General features: G+C 43.8%; 1 protein-coding gene across 3 annotated transcripts in view; it reads right to left on the reverse strand.

Moving 5' to 3' along the window:
- Positions 1-1,268: 1,268 nt before the first annotated feature.
- The window catches only part of TMEM200B (transmembrane protein 200B), a 33,543-nt gene continuing 22,344 nt past the window's right edge, over positions 1,269-12,467 (reverse strand). For 2 of the 3 annotated variants that reach the window (XM_026702481.2, XM_087939812.1), the window contains one exon: positions 1,269-3,256. In XM_026702481.2, coding sequence (XP_026558266.1) covers positions 1,894-3,201 — 1,308 coding nt within the window. In that variant the 5' untranslated portion in view covers positions 3,202-3,256 and the 3' untranslated portion in view covers positions 1,269-1,893. Of the gene's footprint in view, positions 3,257-6,604; positions 6,684-12,467 lie in introns of those variants that run through there. The other variant, XM_087939813.1, reaches the window with a different exon arrangement.

A 12,467-nucleotide genomic window follows, 5' to 3' on the forward strand; every position in this document is an offset into this window, starting at 1 on the left:
GTTTCTAGCCTGGTGCCTTAACTACTGTACCAATCTGGCTCTCTTTTAACAGTTTAGGACCCTGATACTTAATTAAGGAACTACATCTCTCTCTATGTAGCTATCCTAACATGAGGTGTTGTGGGATGGCCCTGATCATCCCATGGATGCAAGAAGATTCTTCTCTAACACGATGCTCTAACTTTGGAAAGCCTTCCTCTGCCACCCTTGTTTGCTTTTATTTTTATTTTGGCATTCAAGATTTAAGCATCCTCTTCTAGCTGTGTCCAACTGGTCCTTATTTAAATACCTCCCTCTTATGCCTCTCTTCATGTGTTATGGCTACGGCTATTTTAATCTTTTAAAGTTTGGGTTCTCTTCAGTTCATTTTAGTGCTTTATCCTATCTATTTATGGACTGCCATCCATCTTGAAATTAGAAGATTAATGGAAGAGGAAATGTAAGGAGATGGGATCAATTGAAAAGGATTATGGCATCACTATCCCAAGAGGCAGTTGGACTTTTTTTGTTTTTCCTTGAAGACGTTTCCTTCTCATCCAAAAACTTTCTTCAGTTCAGTTCAGTTCTGAAGAAGCTTTTTGGATGAGAAACGAAACCTCTTCAAGGAAAAACAAAGAAAGTCCAGTTGCCTCTTGAAAAAACACCTTTGGGACAACCATGATCCGAATCTCCATAGACATAAGGCATCACTAATTACTTTAGCTTGAAATAATATGCGACAAGCTTTAACAACCCTGTTGTAGTGGGCTATGGAAATGGCCTTGAGGAATATATATTCAACAAATGTTCCGTAAATAAGAGTTTCGTTCCAAAAGTGAGACTGGAGTAAGGAAGAAACTCAATATTTTGTCATCTTGATTCTCTTTGTTATAAGGTAGGGAAAGAAAGTTTCCAAGATGTTACATTCTTATAAATAAAATAGAGTGCCAGTAAAATTTGGAGACTGTTTCCTGACATGGCCTACTTTGAAGGGTTTTACACACCCCCAAAGGTCCTTATTCCAAAAGGAAAGTGGGCTTTTGTTTTTCTTTGAAAACATTTTGCTTCTCATCCAAGAAGCTTCTTCAGTTCATTGATGAGAAACAAAACGAAACATTTTCAAAAGGGGAAAAAAAACCCCAAGGAAGTCCAATTGTTTTTAGAAAAAGCACCTTTGGGACAACCATGACCTGGATGACTGAGAATCTCCAGAGACATTTTACACTCTCATTGATTCCCTAAAAAATAAAGCACACAAAGAAGAAACAGCCATTAATTTGTAGGATTGGTTTGTGTTTTTTTTTACTTTAGAAACCTCTGGCTTCCAAATTATGAGATCAGCCATACAACTATATTTAAACTGTCTTTAAAAGAAAAATAAACCAGTATTCCTAACCGAGCTTGAAAAGACCTCAGGCAGGAACTGTAGTTGAGCTTCAAAGAATTGAGCATCCCTGTATAAAAGTGTAACTTCACGATAAAACCAGGTCTTTGTGATTTTAGGAGGCATCACTTTAGCATTTCTGAAGTCGTACTATTTTCTGACTCTTCCCCGCAGCCCTTCTTACAAAATGAATTGTGAGCAGCCCAGTTGTGCACCATGGAACTTCAGGCTCACCGACCCACACGGGGTTTGTGTTCCCACACAGACATACGCCACCTGGAATGCGTAGTCCATCCACGGCAATGTTTTTCACACTCGATCAGACTTTTAGTTAAGGCAAGAAACTGCAGGACCCTGGGGAAGAAAGTCATCTGAACGATTTCTCCGTCGGCAACAGACCTGGGCTGATGAATTAAGCAGCCAGCCTTGCAATGCTCATGGCAAATACTGAGCTCAACCTGCCCCTCTCTCCTCTTGGCAAGGCCTACATCTGACGTAGTGAAACAACACAGTTCCTTTTGGGTGCCGGATCAAATGATAGGACCTGTTTTCATAGGAATTTCCTGGGATAATGAAATGCTCTCCCCCCTAAAAAGCTCTTTCGAGGCCCCCAAAAGCCTGTCAGAAGATTCTCCTTGGCTTTCCAGTTTTGCATAGTTGAGTAGGCCAATGTGATCAAGTCTCGGCCAGCTCCTGTGTTTCCTGTCTATGCTGGGTGCCACCAAAGCCGTTCTTGGCTGGCCAAGATCCAAGGATTTAGAATGACCTGAAATTGGGAACTCTCTCTTTGCACATTCATGAAATTCACCCACCAAGGTGCCTGAATGGGGCGTGCTATCCATATCAATAACTACGTGGCTGTCTTTAAGAGTGTCCTTCCTGGGAACAACATGGTTGCTGCATCCAGGCAGAAAAGCCCACGAGAGTCTCCGTACCTCCTCCTTCTCCTCTGGCAACCTACAATTGCTTCCCAAGTCCCGGACACCCACCCGAGAAATGCTCTGCTTTTCGAGCAAACAATTGTTCAGCTTAATGAGAGGCAAAGGCAGGGCGTTGACCGCTGTCGAGAGGATGGACTCTGTTCCGCGAGCGAAGGAGAAGGCTCCGTTCTCTGGCACTGCGTTGCCGGAGTCCGAATGGATGCTCAAGAGGGACAGCGAAGGGGAGATGCTCTTGTGATGGAAGAACTGGGTCGTGGTTTGGAGCCTGCTGGAATTGCAGCTGTTGACCCATTTCTTCACAGGGCTGGAGCAAGACTGGAAGCCACTGGAAGAAAGGTCCACCTCGTAGTAGCCTTCTACACATTCGGCATTGGCCCTGAGGGTAGATGAGGTGGTCCTCCTCCGTTGAAAGTAATCGCTTGCTGGTCCAGTGTCCTGTGAGAAATTCAGGCCCATGGAATAGAGCTCCTGCTGCATCAACAAGCGAGTTTCCATGTCTCTGTTTTCGTACAGCATAGTATTCGCACAGATGAAGATGAAGAGGCCCACACCCATGATGACCGGCCCAATGAGCTTCAATTTCTCACTGTGAAGGAACAAGCGAGCTTGGGGAGAAATCTTAATCTCCTTCCTTATCTCTCCGGTGACGTTGGAGTTCCCTGTTCTGCCACTGCCAGACTTCGTACGGTGAGGCCAATATCCGATCACGGCGATGGTCATTCCCACCAAGACCACCGAGATCCCCACCATCACGAAGACTCCAGAGGGTGAGCGCATCCGAAGCTGCCCCTTCACCACCATATGCGGGGAGGGCTTGCGGCGAAACCGGCTCCTGTGCCACCGAGAAGGAGCAGAGGATCCTGATGTTTTCTTCTCTGAGGTGTTGTGGGTCTTCATGGCTTTGGCAACTTCAGTTATATGATCAGTTCCTCTTGGGTTGTCTACAAGTCATCTTAACAATAGTGAGAGAGAGAGACAGAGAAGGAAAAGGGTTAACCAACCAGGAGACAGAACAGAAGTACAACATAGAGCAATAGGTTCCAGGGCTTCTTGTCCAATCCCTTGCCTAAATAAAGCAGGAGAACTTATTCCATCCCATCCCAGATAGCATGAATGTAATTGGAAGGTTGTGATCTACCCAGAAGGGCTTATAAAGACCTCCTAAGCTTTCCTTCCCAACCTCCACCTCTAAACTCTACTATGGACTCAGATAGGTTTATACACAGAGAGCTCTCATCTTGTACAATTTAGGAACGTTGATACGATACTAGAGCAGAGGTCTCCACAACTTTAAGACTTGTGGACTCCAACTCCCAGAATTCTCCAACCAACTGGAGAATTCTGGGAGTTGAAGTCCACAAGTCTTAAAGTTGCCAAGTTTGGGGACCCCTGTACTAGAGGCACGTGTTCTTTGCATAACACAATAACTTAGCCACAAAAAGCTTCAAACCAGAGAAAAGGGATAACTAACCTCTAATCAACAACCAAACCTTTTGAGAATTAAAAAAAAAAAAGGCTAGACTGAGACCTCAGTTTCAAATCCTGATCCAAACCGAACCCTTCTTGGCTAGCTTAGCTAGCCTAGGGGGGAAATTGCCTTCTAAATTTGATAATGAATTTATTTTTATAGTAAGGCTCATGCATATTTTATAGGGGTATGAAAACATGTCTCTGAAGGCCCATTTGCTGTTGAGTGTGTTGTCTTTGTAGTCTTGCACATCATCCCCTTTCCTTGCAGCCTTTGGAGGCCAAAGCAACAGGTCAGTCATGCCATTTTCCATTATCTCAGCCCTTTATATCTGTCCTACATTTTTGTAAAAAGTGGGTCTGGCAATACAAGGCAGGAACTCAAGGGGAGTTGCAGTCTGGCACATTGCTAGAAACACAGTTTAAAGCTCATCAACAATGTATTGAGCATGCAATACATTCTTTGTTTTCATTTAATCATGTTAAGGTATTATCTGTCTCTGGAAAAAGACATTAATTGAACAAGCTTTAAAATGACAAGTGTGTTCCTGTCCCAAACTGTCAAAATTCTGACATCAGGAGAAATTATAGGGAGAAAGAAAGAAAGAAAGAAAGAAAGAAAGAGAGAGAGAGAGAGAGAGAGAGAGAGAGAGAGAGAGAGAGAGAGAGAGAGAGAGAGAGAGAAAGAAAGAAAGAAAGAAAGAAAGAAAGAAAGAAAGAAAGAAAGAAAGGGATTTTTAAAAGTTCAAAAACATGAATCCACCAACATTATGCAATGCCTAAAGATACAAATAAATACAGATGTAGCTATAGATCTATTTATCACACATATATCAGATATTTCATAGACAGGCAATATCCCGACTCTGTGAACCTCTTGGAGAGGGCTGTAAAGCATTGTGAAGCGGTGTATAAGTCTAAGGGCTATTGCTACTTGTAAGTCAATGGGGAATCTAGATCTACTTTAACAAACCTTGTTACTAAACTTCACATCTGCAGTGGTTCACTTAACAACTGTGGAAAGAAAGGTTGTAAAATCTCACTTAATCGATGTCTTGCTTAGCAACAGAAATGTTGGGCTCAATAGCACTTAGCAATAGCACTCAGACTTATATACCGCTTTACAATTGGCTCTACAGCCCTCTCTAAGTAGTTTACAGAGTCAGCATAATTGCCCCTAACAATCTGGATCCTCATTTTACGAATCTCGGGAGGATGGAAGGCTGAGTCAACCTTTAGTCTGGTGAGAGTCGAACTACCAAATTGCAGGCAACCAGCAGTCAGCAGAACTGCAGTACTGCACTCTAACTACTGCGCCACCGTGGCTCTTCATTGTGGTCATAAGTTGACAACTACGTGTAGTGTGTTAATTTGCTACAGGTCTTCCTGCCAAATGAAAATTTTTATCATTTCTGCAAAATCTTTTGATGGCGTTGCAAACTGATACACAGCGCTACCTCTCCTTGAATGAGATTCATGCAAACATTCTGTCTACCTTCTCAGCCATTATGGCAATAAAATAACATGGCCCTTACTTTTGCTTATCAGCCTTGATCCAACCTCTTGATTATTTCTCTTGTCTACTATAATGTCCCTGGATCTTCTAACACAGGCATCAACATCATGCAGAAGAATTTCTGGAATGAGCTGTCTTTCTTGAACTTTTCAAGAACTCAAATCTCTCCCCTAAAAAAGAAATCTTAACATTCAAAAGTTCTAAGATGTCAGTTTAAGAGTTTCATATTATGTAAGTAATCTAATCAGTCACTGTTCCTAAATTTTGAGAAGCATTGGTTGTTCGGCTCATGAAAAGAGAACTAGAAATATCCCATGATGCCTTACCATAGGGATGTCAAACTCAATTTCATTGATGGCTGCATCAGGATTGTGTTGGACCTCGGGGAGCCGGGGTGCGTGTGGCCGGGATGGGCATGGCCAGCTCAACATCACTCATGTCAGGGGCACTTGTGGTGGCCCAAATGCTCTGCCAGTGAAAACTGGCTCCCGAGCTCCGTTTTTGGCTGCAACAGTCTCCTGCAACCCTCTGCCACTGAAAACGGAGCTCAGGAGGGCTGCCCATGATCCTCGTGAGCTCCGTTTTTTCTGCAATGGCCTCTTGCAATTCTCTGCCAGTGAAAATGGAAACTCTCCCGAGCTCCATTTTCATTGACAGAGGCACCATAGGCTGACCCTTTGCTGTTTCCAAGGCGGCCTTGCAGGCCAGGTATAATAAGCACTCCATGGGCCGGATCTGGCCCCTGGGCCTTGAGTTTGATACCCCTGCCTTACCAAATGTAACTTGTCTTACTTAAGGCTGACTTGGAGGCTCATGTTTCTAGCAATATGGCAGACTGCAACTCACCTTGAGCTCCTGCCTTGTGTACATCACACCCACTTTTTAAAAATTAGGATAGATACAGTGGACTGGTTTAGAGATCATGAATGCCAGTCCTAGAAAAACTGAAGGTCTACCCAAGAGAAGACCTCACCTGGACCCCACCTGATCACATTTGCAAATGGAAGAATGGTTTGCAGGTAATACCTCTTCAAGAATGTCTGCAAGTCCAGCATTCAGGTTGTGTTCCCTTAACCCAAAGAGGTCAGCATCAAATGTCGCTTGGAAGAAGGTCATTGTGGTACACATTTTAGACCTCACCTGGAAATCCAATTGCTTTACTATTCAGTCCCCCCTAAAAACAAGCACTACCTGGATAAGATTGGCCTAACTTGCTTGGTGGGGTTGCCAAGTGTGATAATGAAGCTTATACAGATCCTAATTTTAAAAGGAATGCAACAAAACCATTTGGAAAGTCTACAGGAAATAGTATCTCACCAGATGTCCTTCCCATGCATTGGGATTGTAATTCACTGGGAAATCTGGACACTGAAATTCCAGCAGACTCGGGAAGACACAAGGTGGAGAGACAGATTTTCAGAGAAAACAATTCAGGAAATCATGTAGGTATTTTCTTAAGTGGTTCAGACTTTGACGTAGATTTAACATGACAACTATTGCTAATATTCATTTATCTGGAATTAAATACAACTAAAAAAAGCAGAGCAAGATAGGACTTAACTCAGAGCCAGAGAAAGCTGCTCTATGCAGAGTTCAAAATCATAATGTTATTATTAGAATTCTTGAGAAAGGTTACATAAGCCCATATAAGTCTCTGTGTCTGTTTAAAAAAAAAAAGTTCCAGGATTCTTTGACACTATTACTGAAATGGACTGATTAAGTCCATATTTTGGCAGGAGATATTTGACCTTTTGAAATAAAAAAGTTATGACACTTGCTTCCAAGGTCAGCTTATGATTCAACACTGAATTCTGTCCATCCCTATAAACTGTGTTGCCCCGTGGCATTTTAATTCACAGAGCAGGGAAAGTCAGATTAGGGACAATTCAGAATGACAAATGGAAACATTAGTGACATCCCAAAATATACTGAAAGCTGCTTGGGCTGTGATTTTAATATTTAAGAATTCCACGGGGGGTGGGGGTTCTGTAGGTAATAGATCCGCTTGTAGATTTTGGTTAAAGTTCAGATAATGGAACTTTGGATATGTTTCTCTATGGTCTTACTAATAAAACATTCTATGTCTGTATGGATTTGTATACATTGTTCTGACTAAGGATATTGAGACACTAACAAACACACGTTAGTCCCAAAGCCCTTTTTTCTTTATTTCAACAGCTGTGAATTTTAGTCATTCACAGCCCGTAATGGGTCTCACATAGTTTGTAAATAGACCCATGGAAGTCTGCCAAAGTCCTTCAGGATAAGTTTGATAAGCACGCACCTTTATCTTCCTTGAAATGCTGCCAACAACTAAATTTCCAATTAGTTATATATAGGGCCAGAGCAGAAATTCAACACAGAGCTTCAGGTTTCAAACCGACCAGTATGATCAAAGTTGCTTCCTGCAAAGGTTCCTGTCCCTTTGCTCCTCCTTTATGTCTTATGGGAGGGCCAATCACCTCCAATCCTTACTCCCGATTCACCCCTTTTACCTTAATTGTTCTTGCCTTCTGGCAGCTAGCTCTGTGCATGTGTGCACTGGGAACAGGCTCCCCTTGCTCCTCTGCCTTGCTACTGTCAGATTCTGGAGGCTCCGGAGTCAGCACACAACTCCCAGATGGCCCTGGCCTCATCTCTGTATCAGATGCAGGATCCTCGTCTGTGTCCTCCCCAGACTCCCAGACTGGCCCATGTTCCTCTCCACTGTCCGACTCTGCTGCCATCTCCGCAGGCTGCCGGCGGACCACAACATACATATACTATGAGTCAATCAATCGATCAACCATCTATCTATATTTGAACAGGATGACTGCAAGCACTATTGAGAATTCCAGTTGGCTTGGAGGCATCAGGAATTCATGTCTGTTCAAGCTATTAGAGTTCAGAAAAGGAACTCATCCAGATGTTGCGAATCTCACAATGCCAACACCCTGCTGGGTCAGACACCTGTATAATTTTATCAACCCTGACTTTGTCAATTTCCTTCTTAATGCCACTCAGTGTGGCAGCCTGCAATTTTTGTACTAACAACTGACACAATTTGCACTGCAGTCAAGAGCTGGAGATTAGGGAAACATTGGAACCATTCAGCTTCTATACTATTTAGGACAGGGGTATCAAACTCAAGGTCTATAGGCCATATCCAGCCCAACAGGTGCATAGATCTGGCCCATGGGATTTCCCTGAAAACAGTGAAGGACCGGCCCACAGTGCCTCTGCCAGCGAAAATGGAGTTTGGGAGAACTGCGTGTGGCCCTCCCAGACTCCATTTCCAGTCATAACAGCCTCCTGCAGCCCTTTGCCAGCAAAAATGGAGCACAGAGAGGCCAATTGTGGCTCACCTGGGCTCTGTTTTTGGCCGCGACAGCCTCCTACAGCCAAAAATGTGGCCTCCCCGGGCTCGGTTTTCGCTGGCAGAGGGCTGCAGGAGGCCGTCACAGCCGAAAACAACCTCGATGACTGACGTTGAGCTGGCCATGCCCCCTGGCCACACCCATCCTGGCCACACACCCCCAGCCCCCTGAGGTCAAATACAACCCTGATGTGGCCCTCAATGAAATTGATTTTGACACCTTTGATATAGGAGCTCTATATCCAGAAGGGAAACTTAACATTACAGGTAGTCTTTGACTTATGACAACAATTGAGCTCAAAATTTATGTGCTAAGCAAGACCATTGAGTTGTGCCTCATTTTATTTTTTTGCCATAGCTGTTAAAGCTAATCACTGCAGTTGTTCTGTGAATCTGGCTTCTCCCATTGACTTTGCCTGTCAGAAGCTGGCTGGGGAGGTTACAAATGGTGATCACATCTTCCCAGGACAGCACAACTGTCACAAATACCTGCCAGTTGCCAAGTGCCTGGATTTTGACCATGGGGATGCTGCAACGGTCATAAATTGAAAACCAGTAATAAGCCACTTTTTTCAGAGCCATTGTAGCTTTGAACTATCACTAAAACAAATGGTTGTACATCGGGATGTTAAACTCAATTTCATTGAGGGCCGTATCAGAGCTGTGGTTGATCTCGGGGAGCCGGCCAGGCATAGCCAACTGGGTGAGTGTGGTGGCTAACTGGGTGGGCGTGGCCACTTCCCAAACTGCTGACATGTTTCCTCTTCGCATTGGGTACACCAGTCGGAAGCCACGCGGGCCGGCCCCTTACATTTTCCAGGACGGCCCCGCAGGCCGGAACTGACAACATCGTGGGCCGGATTTGGCCCGCAGCCCAGGGGTGAGTATTCAGCAGGTTCTGACCAGTTCTAGAGAACTGGTAGTGGAAATTTTGAATAGTTCGGAGAACCGGCAAATCCCACCTCTGACTGGCCCTGCCCCCATCTATTCTCTGCCTCCCAAGTCCCAGCTGAGCGGCTGGGTTTTCTTTGGTTGCCCTGCACAGGAGAACGGAGTGGGGTGGGCAGGGAATGCGGATTTTGTAGTATCCTTCCCCTGCCACGCCCACCAAGCCACGCCTACCAAGCCACGCCCACAGAACCAGTAGTAAAAACATTTGAATCCCACCACTTCTGCCCCTATTGTACATCAAGGACTACCTAAAGTCTGTATTCAGTCTACAATCAGCATCATGAAATCTGAAATAGAGACATAAGCATTAAACTTTTCTTGTGTCTTCCCATTTCTTTACAGCAATCGCCTGATTAAAAAACCGGCAAAAGCTTTTAGGTCATTTGGGTTTCTTCTAAAATATATTTTAAAAATCAGGTCAGGATTTATTCGTTTTTATTTTTAATCCCCCAGTCAGCATGACTAGTGGCTTTAAAAAAAGTTTTTTTTATTTACTGTATGCCATTAATTTCTCCTGGAACACAAGCATGTTTTCAGAGACAGGCATGGAAAACAGACGTAGTTTTAATTTTTGCAAAATGGGACATGGTGAATTGATGAACTGACCAGGCATTGCATCCGTCCTTGTACCAGATGCACCCGGTTAAATTCAGTGCCTGACAACATCATGTTTCCGTGCTCCTCAAACCCACTCGTTGCAGAAAATGGATAGGTCAAAGACTTGCTGCAATAAAATTCCCTAAAGCCTGTGAATTTATAACTGGTACTAATTAGGGAAGCTATTAATGGGACAGATACATGTTGTTTGCATGAAATGTTCCAAATCAGGAACTGGATTAACCAGTTTCTAGCAATCTCTGGAAACCGTTTCCTGACTGTATCCAATGCTGCCAGTTTTATATTATTAGAAAAGTTCAAAATAGACCTACTTTCTTGCTCAGAGTGAATCCCACATTAAGTACTGACGAGCCTGTGCTTAAAGGACAGCTACGCAACCCACTCAAAACCAGTCTCTTTGGCAGGCTCCTTAGGCTGGCAAAATGTTATTCCAAATGTTAAACACTCTGCAAAAGGAGGTCATTCTCGGTGCCAGAAGAAAGCTAGCCTTTATTTTCCTCTTCTTTAAAATATTGTCAGAAAAGCCCGGTTTGGACATTCGACCGAGTCAAGGTTTGTGACTTGCTGCGTAAGACATAACTGGCTGGGATCAGATAATATATGAGGCCACAAATAGGTAAAACCTCCTGCAGCCTGGTACAATATCTGGAGCTACATGGATTCCAGTTCATTTCAGATTTTCTGGATATGGCGCACTGAAGTTAGGGTGCAAGAATGCCTTGTTAAAATAAGATCTTCCTACTTTTCTCCCATCTTAGAAAAACTTAAGAAGAACACACAGTATCAGAGTTGGCAGGGACCTTGGAGGTCTTCCAACCCAACCCCTGATCAATGGGAGATGCTATGCCGTTTCAGATAAATGGTTGTCCAGTCTCTTTTTGAAATCCTTCAGTGATGAAGCACCCACAATGTCATGCTCCTGTCAGAGTCTGAATCCAAGGAAGTGGGAGTGTGGCTCTGTTGGCTGTGGAGGAAACCGGGGAAGGGCAAAGTCCGGCTGGGCAGAACAAGGGAGAGGGAGTTCAGAGGAAGACTCGGGCCCACCCCCTCTTCATCCTAGGGCATGCAGGGAGGAACAGGGAAGAGAGCAACATGGGTTGCATGGCTTATGGGGGAGGAAAGGGCCCCGATTCCCTTCATTAGCCACACTTAGGAAGAAAGTTTAAAAGAAATGCTGGCTGGGTGCGGCAGCTGCTGGGAGCAAACATGAGTTTATCTTGTGCTGACTTTGGTTATCTGCGTTCCTGGCATCTTTCCAACCATGTTGAGTTATTGCCGTGCCTTCACATCTGGAATTCCTTCTCCTGCCCTGATGGACTAATTACCTCATTTTGCCTTGATTGGACTCATAGTTACAGTTTTTGCTGACCACGTTTTGGACTTGATTCTCTGCAGCCAAAGGCTGTTCCTGGGAGAGTTTTTCTCCAGCCAGAAAGTAAACAGGACATTGAGGGCAAAGTTGGAGTTAATAAAGGGACTCCTACTGATTATCTGACGGTGTTGCCTTTGTGTCATGCCCTGGGTCATCACACACAACTTCTAAAGGCAAGCCAATCCCCTTCATTCTAAGTTGCTTTTTTATGAACGTTAGAATTGCTGATTCCTGCTGAGACCTGTCCAGAAGATCTGCAACAGCTCTCTCCCTGAGCCTTCATGCCTCTGAGCTAACTTGGTGGCCTCTGGGTACTGTACAGAAATCAACTCATTGGAGCTCACTGTGATGACAAGGAACAAAACATATGTCATGACATCAGAATGCAAACTCTAGCCGGTACGTACTTGTGTGTAATATTACAACTGAAGTATGGAGGGTTGGAAGTTGTTCATGAGGTTATGACATATATGGGCATTGATGTTGGTGTTAGAAACAAATGACTATGAATTGAGAATGACATCTCTGTACATCCTGGCCCCTGATGTTCTTTTACTCGCTTGATATCACTCAACAAATATCACATCACTTCCCCCATCTTTTTTTATATCTATGTATATAAAAGGTATTCACACAACACAGATAGCCAACACCTGCATTTATAAAACTTGTCAAGCTTGATGGATAGCAATATGGCTAATTTTATGCTATAAATGCTACATATAGCCAACCTACTTTGTTAGATTATAGTTCAGTGTAATCTGTCAACTCAGAAAATGGTCTAAATCCATATCCAAGTTAAGCATGTCATATAAACGCAGCCCAAACTTCCACATCTTCCCTGTTTTTTAATACCCTTTTCCCCATCTTTTTAATACCTATAT

The sequence above is a fragment of the Pseudonaja textilis genome, chromosome 10, assembly GCF_049901715.1.
Source record: "Pseudonaja textilis isolate UNSWEBS1 chromosome 10, rPseTex1.2, whole genome shotgun sequence".
In the NCBI taxonomy this organism is placed as follows: domain Eukaryota; kingdom Metazoa; phylum Chordata; class Lepidosauria; order Squamata; family Elapidae; genus Pseudonaja; species Pseudonaja textilis.